Source organism: Myotis lucifugus, unplaced genomic scaffold (assembly GCF_000147115.1).
Source record: "Myotis lucifugus unplaced genomic scaffold, Myoluc2.0 scaffold_704, whole genome shotgun sequence".
Classification (NCBI taxonomy): domain Eukaryota; kingdom Metazoa; phylum Chordata; class Mammalia; order Chiroptera; family Vespertilionidae; genus Myotis; species Myotis lucifugus.
Window position 1 is genome coordinate 20,224 of NW_005871752.1, and position 5,424 is coordinate 25,647.

At 62.7% G+C, this 5,424-nt stretch overlaps 1 protein-coding gene across 1 annotated transcript in view; it reads right to left on the minus strand.

Moving 5' to 3' along the window:
* The window catches only part of IL31RA (interleukin 31 receptor A), a 22,944-nt gene that overhangs the window by 3,454 nt on the left and 14,066 nt on the right, over positions 1-5,424 (minus strand). The window contains exons 8-11 of the mRNA XM_023746600.1: positions 4,331-4,513; positions 3,490-3,591; positions 3,082-3,228; positions 1,426-1,570 (exon numbers count right to left, since the gene is read on the minus strand). Coding sequence (XP_023602368.1) covers positions 1,426-1,570; positions 3,082-3,228; positions 3,490-3,591; positions 4,331-4,513 — 577 coding nt within the window. The remainder of the gene's footprint in view (positions 1-1,425; positions 1,571-3,081; positions 3,229-3,489; positions 3,592-4,330; positions 4,514-5,424) is intronic.

The following is a 5,424-nucleotide window of genomic DNA, read 5'->3' on the forward strand; positions in this document are numbered from 1 at the left end:
ACTGCGGTCAGCGCCAGCCTCCTGCTTCGTTCCGAGTGGCTGCTTGTGGAACAAACACTGTTCGGGTAAGAAAACCAACCAACAAGCGAGAACCCCACGGCCCTGCTCGCGGGCACGTCCCGGGGAGTCAGACAGACTCCTCTGAGAGGCGAGAGGCAGGAGGCGAGCGTGGGCTCCTGCCGGGGGGAGAAGGAGCCCCCGAAAGACCAAGACGTGGGAAGGCGTCCGGCGGGAGTGGCGGTGCAGACGCCTCGAAGCAGCCGCAGGAAGCGGAGGGAGGGGAGGCAGGTGCGGCGACAGCCAGGGCAGGAGTCTGGGTTTCATTGAAAACACCAGAAGCTGCTGGTGGGCAGCAGGCAGGGCCTGGGGTCTGCACTCTGGCTGCCCCGTGGGACTCGCCTGGGGCTCGGGGACAGAGCCGAGCACCCCGTCCTCTGCAGACCAAGCCCCAGAAGCGCCCAGGCCGAGGCAGGCTCCTGCCCCGTGGGACCCTGGAGACAACGCCATCAGCTAACACAGCCTGAGCCCCGCGGCGTGAACACACGGCACGATTTTAAAAGACGCAAAGAGCACTCTGAGGAAGAACTCCAAAAAGGCAACGTTAGTCCATGAGCAGAACATGTTTTCTCAGCAAAGACACATTCTACACCCACACCTTCCAGAACGTGAGCCGCTCCCAGACTTTTGAAAAGGTGACGAGCAAGAGGCTTTCGAGCGCCTGACAGCAGCTCCATCGGCTGCGACAGCAACTTCCTTCCTTCGCACCGTGCCACTGCCTCCTTCAATCTCAGCTCTCGGCCCGGGAGGTGGGAGCATGAATGGCTTTCCACTTCTCCCACCCCCTCCTCTTCCCTCATCTCCCTCCTCATCCCATCTTGTCTCTCGTGACCGTTTCTCACAACCATCTTGTGACACTACAATGCATTTGATACTGTTGCTGTATGGATTAGATTTTCTTGCTTCCTGTTTCTAATGTAAATGCTGGTAAGTAGAACATAGGATGCACTTTTTTGCTTAAAAAGCTCCAAAATGCTGAGGGTAAGTCCCTGCCTGTGTTCCGCTGGTGCTCGTTCCACCGAGATCCCCCTCTGAGCCCCACCACGCAGTAACCTCTGACACGAGGGGACGGTCTTGAGTGACAGCTGGTTCGGGGCTGAGAGTGAAATTGGCATGAACTTGAACCTCCTCCTCAAGGTGCTTTGGGGCCGCCCGCGAGGAAGGAGCCAATGGCCAGTCTCTCTGAGTTCAGCTCGGTCTCCCTGCCCTCCCTCCTCTCCTCGCCCCGGGCCCTCCAGGAGCCCCTGCGCCCAACCCAGCAGGTGGCTCTTCACCCTGCGGGCCACCCTCCCAGGGGCACCCTGCCTGGGCAAGGCCACCTCCCAGGGCCGGAGAGAAAGGCGGGGGCGCGAGGGGCGGGAGGGCTACTCACTGATTGACAGCGTCTTGAAGTTGATCGTGGTGCCGTTGAACCCCCCGGCGCTGGTGCTGGCCATGACCCAGACGTAGTAAGAGGTCCTGCGCGTCAAGGACTCCAGGCCACACTGCAGGGTGCTGGCGCCGACCGTCTTGGCTGAAGGAAACACACAGCAGGTCCGACTGAGTAAGAACCAGGCTGGGCAGCTCACACCCGAACCCGCTTCTCCTCAAGACGAGCTTATCAAGGTGACCAAGGGCCCAATGTAGGAACTCAAACTATAGAACGCCTAGCAGGCGACCGGGGAAGAATCAGTCTGACACCAAACACACAGGCAACAGAAGAAAATAGACTCCGCTGGACTTCATCAAAATTAAAAGCTTCTGTGCATCAAATGACACGACCAGAGTGAAAAGGCAGCCCACAGAACGGGAAACATTTGTGAATCAGGTATTTGATTAGGAACTGGTATCCAGAGTGTATTGTAAAACCTCTTACGACTCCATAACTGAAAGACAACTTAGAAATGGGCAAGGAGATCGTAAAGACTTTCTCCGGAGAAGGTACACCAAAGGCTACCAAGCACACGCCACGATGCTCAACCAATGCCCATCAAAGCCACCTTAAGGCAGCACCTGTACTGCCAGGGCCGCCATGATGGTTTCTAAGCAGCCAATAGCCAGGGTGGGTAAGGGGTGGAGACTGGAGTCCTCGTTGGCTGCTGCGCATGCGAGGCCGAGGCGGCCAGTCCGGTTCTGTGAGAAGCTAAACTAGAAGCATCGCACGGCCCAGGAGCCCTCTCCCAGGTCTGTCCCAGAGTTCAAAGCAGGGACTCACACAGACGTTCCCGCCAAGACCCCCTCAGGCATGTTCACAGCAGCACCCATCACAGTGGCCGAGGCGGAAACGGCCCAATGCCACCCACGAAGGATGAACAGAGCGTGGACTGTCCACACCAGGGTACCCCTCGGCGATAAGGCCGAGGACTCGCACACCCGCCCACACGGGCAAACTGGAGACACGACTGTGGTGGAAGGAGCCAGGCCCAGCAGGCACGCAGGCTGACTCCACGTCTATGGGATCAGCGAGGTGCGTGCACGGACGGGCAGTGCTGTGGGTGCCGGGACGTGGGAGGAGGCGGCAGGAGGGACTGATTGACGGACACATTTCCGCGCAGGGGCAGACGGGGCAGGACACGCAGGCTGCCCGACGCCCGCCGTCGTGCACTTCCAAAGGGTGAGGTGGTGCGTTTATCACAACAAAAATCAGCCTCGACAGGACTCTCAGCCTCGCCCAGAAGGAGGTGTTGGCAGATCGTGTGGATCCCAGAAAAGGTGACTCGGCAGGGACCGGAGGCGTGGCGCCTAGGAGCCGTCTCCGAGCTGAGTGCCAGCGCCCGGGTCTGCCCGCGCTGCACCGGCAAGCCCGGCGGGAATACGGCCGGGAGCTGCCAGGAGGCGCACCGTCCGAGCCGACCAGCACATCGGATTAACCCCCGGGTCCTACAGACCTGCAGGGACCGACACTCCCCTCTCATCTGATTCCAAAACCTCAACCAGGGGTGCACCCGCCCCCGTCTGTGGAGGGGCCAGGGGAGCCGAGGGACGCGGGGAGGTGGCAGCCCCTCCCGTGGGTCCTGGGGTTTTCACGCGCTGGAAGCCGCTCACCAAACTCCCCGCCGCCCGCGGGCTGGTAGAAGACGGTGTAGTTGCGGATGAAGCCGTTTCTCAGATGTTTGGGGATCTCTTCCCACCGGATGGTGACAGTGTTCACGCCGATGCCCTCCGCCTTGGTCACGGGACCTGCTGACGGGGCTTGACGAGAAGGGAGAGACTGTGAGCACCCAGCCAGCCCCCAGCGCCCTCCCCGTGGGCCAGGAGGTCACGGTTCGATTCCCGGTCAGGACACACGCCCAGGTTGCGGACTCAATCCCCAGAGGGGACGTGCAGGAGGCAGCTGATCAGTGATTCTCTCTCATCATTGATGTTTCTCTCTCCCTCTCCCTCCTGCTCTGAAATCGGCCGTGGCTGGACAGGCCCCGGTTCCCCCCAGCCCCAGGGCCCTCCCCCACACACCGCCTTCCTTGGCGTAGGCCTGGACAGAGCACGGCTTGCCCACACGGTCTTGCCACATTGGATACACGGAGATGTTATAGCACTGGAGAGGGTCTAATTCATCTGCAAGAGAGAAAGCAAGCATTACACGCAGGGCGTGGCAGATAGGAAGCGCTAGCCTGAGAGTCACGGCCTAAGACTTGCGCAAGCTCTCCTATTCCTCTAACGCCACCTGGAAAATGGGGAAGTGAGGTCGGAGGGTCTAGCATCTATTCCTGTCCTAACATTTTAAAATTAATTCTGAGAACGAGAGCTGCACCCTCTGACGAAAGGACGGGCCCCCCGGAAGGAGAAGTGAGACAGGCCCTTCTCCACGGGGCCCAGCTGTGGCGCAGGTGCTGTCCCTGCGCATCCTGTGCAGGCGGACGCCCTGGGCCCGGTCCTTGGCCGGCATCCCTGCAGGTGGAGGTCTCCCCTGCAGGACAGGTAAGCAGGAGAAGTTCAGGCTGATGGGTGGCTACGGCCTCACTCACGTCCCACACGGATCAGGGGCCTCCCTGAAGGGAAGGCCTTCCCGGCACCAATCCCCTGGGGAGGGGCCGGCTCTGAAACAGGGGCCAGACCGAAGGTGCCGGTCGGACAGATGGACCAACTCTGGGGCCACCCACACGGTCGGGGGTCTGGGAAGGCTATCTGATGTGCCCAGGCCTGGTCTGACCCCTGGTGCCCGTCCAGCGGCGCTGGGAAAGCCGAGAAGTGCGCGCCCAGCCCGTCAAGTGCTGGCACCACATTCCCGCCTGGGCCTCCGCAGAGGAGGTGGAGACAGTGAGAAGGAGCGCATCTCCTCAGGAGGCGTGGCTACCTCTCCGGATCGTCCAGTTCCTGGCCCCGGTCACCGCCTCCCAGCGCACGGTGGGGGGCTCGGAGTCCAGATCGGGGGACCACTCCAGCCTCCATGAGTCCACGTGCGGAGTGGAGTTCTGCCACGCCACCACCAGCCGGTCCTGCGAGAGGTGGGCCTGCACGGCCTCGACGCCCCGGAACGCTGCGGGCAGAGGGGCAGACCAGCCTCTGAATGCGTTCCCGCAGCCGACACCGCACACGCCCGCCATCGCCGCACACGCCCGCTGCCTCGGCGCCGCTCGCACCCGGGCCGTGGAGCAGGCAGGGCTCAGGGCCTCCCTGGCACCCCCGTGGCGGTGCCCTCACCCCCTTATGGTCCCTTCCCCGCCCACCTTCGCTGGTCGAGTGCCCTCTGACCTTCCCTTTTCTCCCAGAAGGTGCTCTCGCTGCGGCACTGAGACTCGAGGACTCGCCTTCGCAGGTGCCCTCAAGTCACAGGGACCGCCAGCCTGCGGCCAGAGGGAGCCCCTGAGGGTGGGTTCCCGGCTCCCCTGGGGCTGCGAGGGGGATGGTGACCCCAAATCGCACCAGGGCTTCAGGTGCCCACTGCCCAGGCTGGCCCCCACCCGCCAAGGACGCTCCTCCCGGGGAGACCTGCGTCTGCACCAGAAAGACACGCGTCCAAAGCACTGGTGCCGCCGGGGACCTGGCCGCGAGGACCCTCTCACAGAGAAGCTGAGCCCTGGCTTCCAGCCCAGGCCGGGAGGGGTCAGAGTTCACTCCAGCCCAGGCCGGGAGGGTCAGAGTTCACTCCAGCCCAGGCCGGGAGGGTCAGAGTTCACTGTCTATTGAAAGTGCTGTGAGCATCAGCGGGAGACCGCCCGCAGGTGCACCTGGCAACCCCGTCCCCGCCTCACCACCCACCACACCCCGGGCCTTCAGAACCAGAACCCAGTCCTGGAGGAGGCAGGAGAGGGGATGCTACCCCCACAAACCCCAAAGCTCTGACGCTGGAGCTGGGCCAGGGGGCAGGGTGTCCTGGGGCCGGGGGTGTGGCTCCTGCTACTTCCGGCAGCACCCGGGGTGTGGGCCCAGCAGCCTCTGCTCCACCGG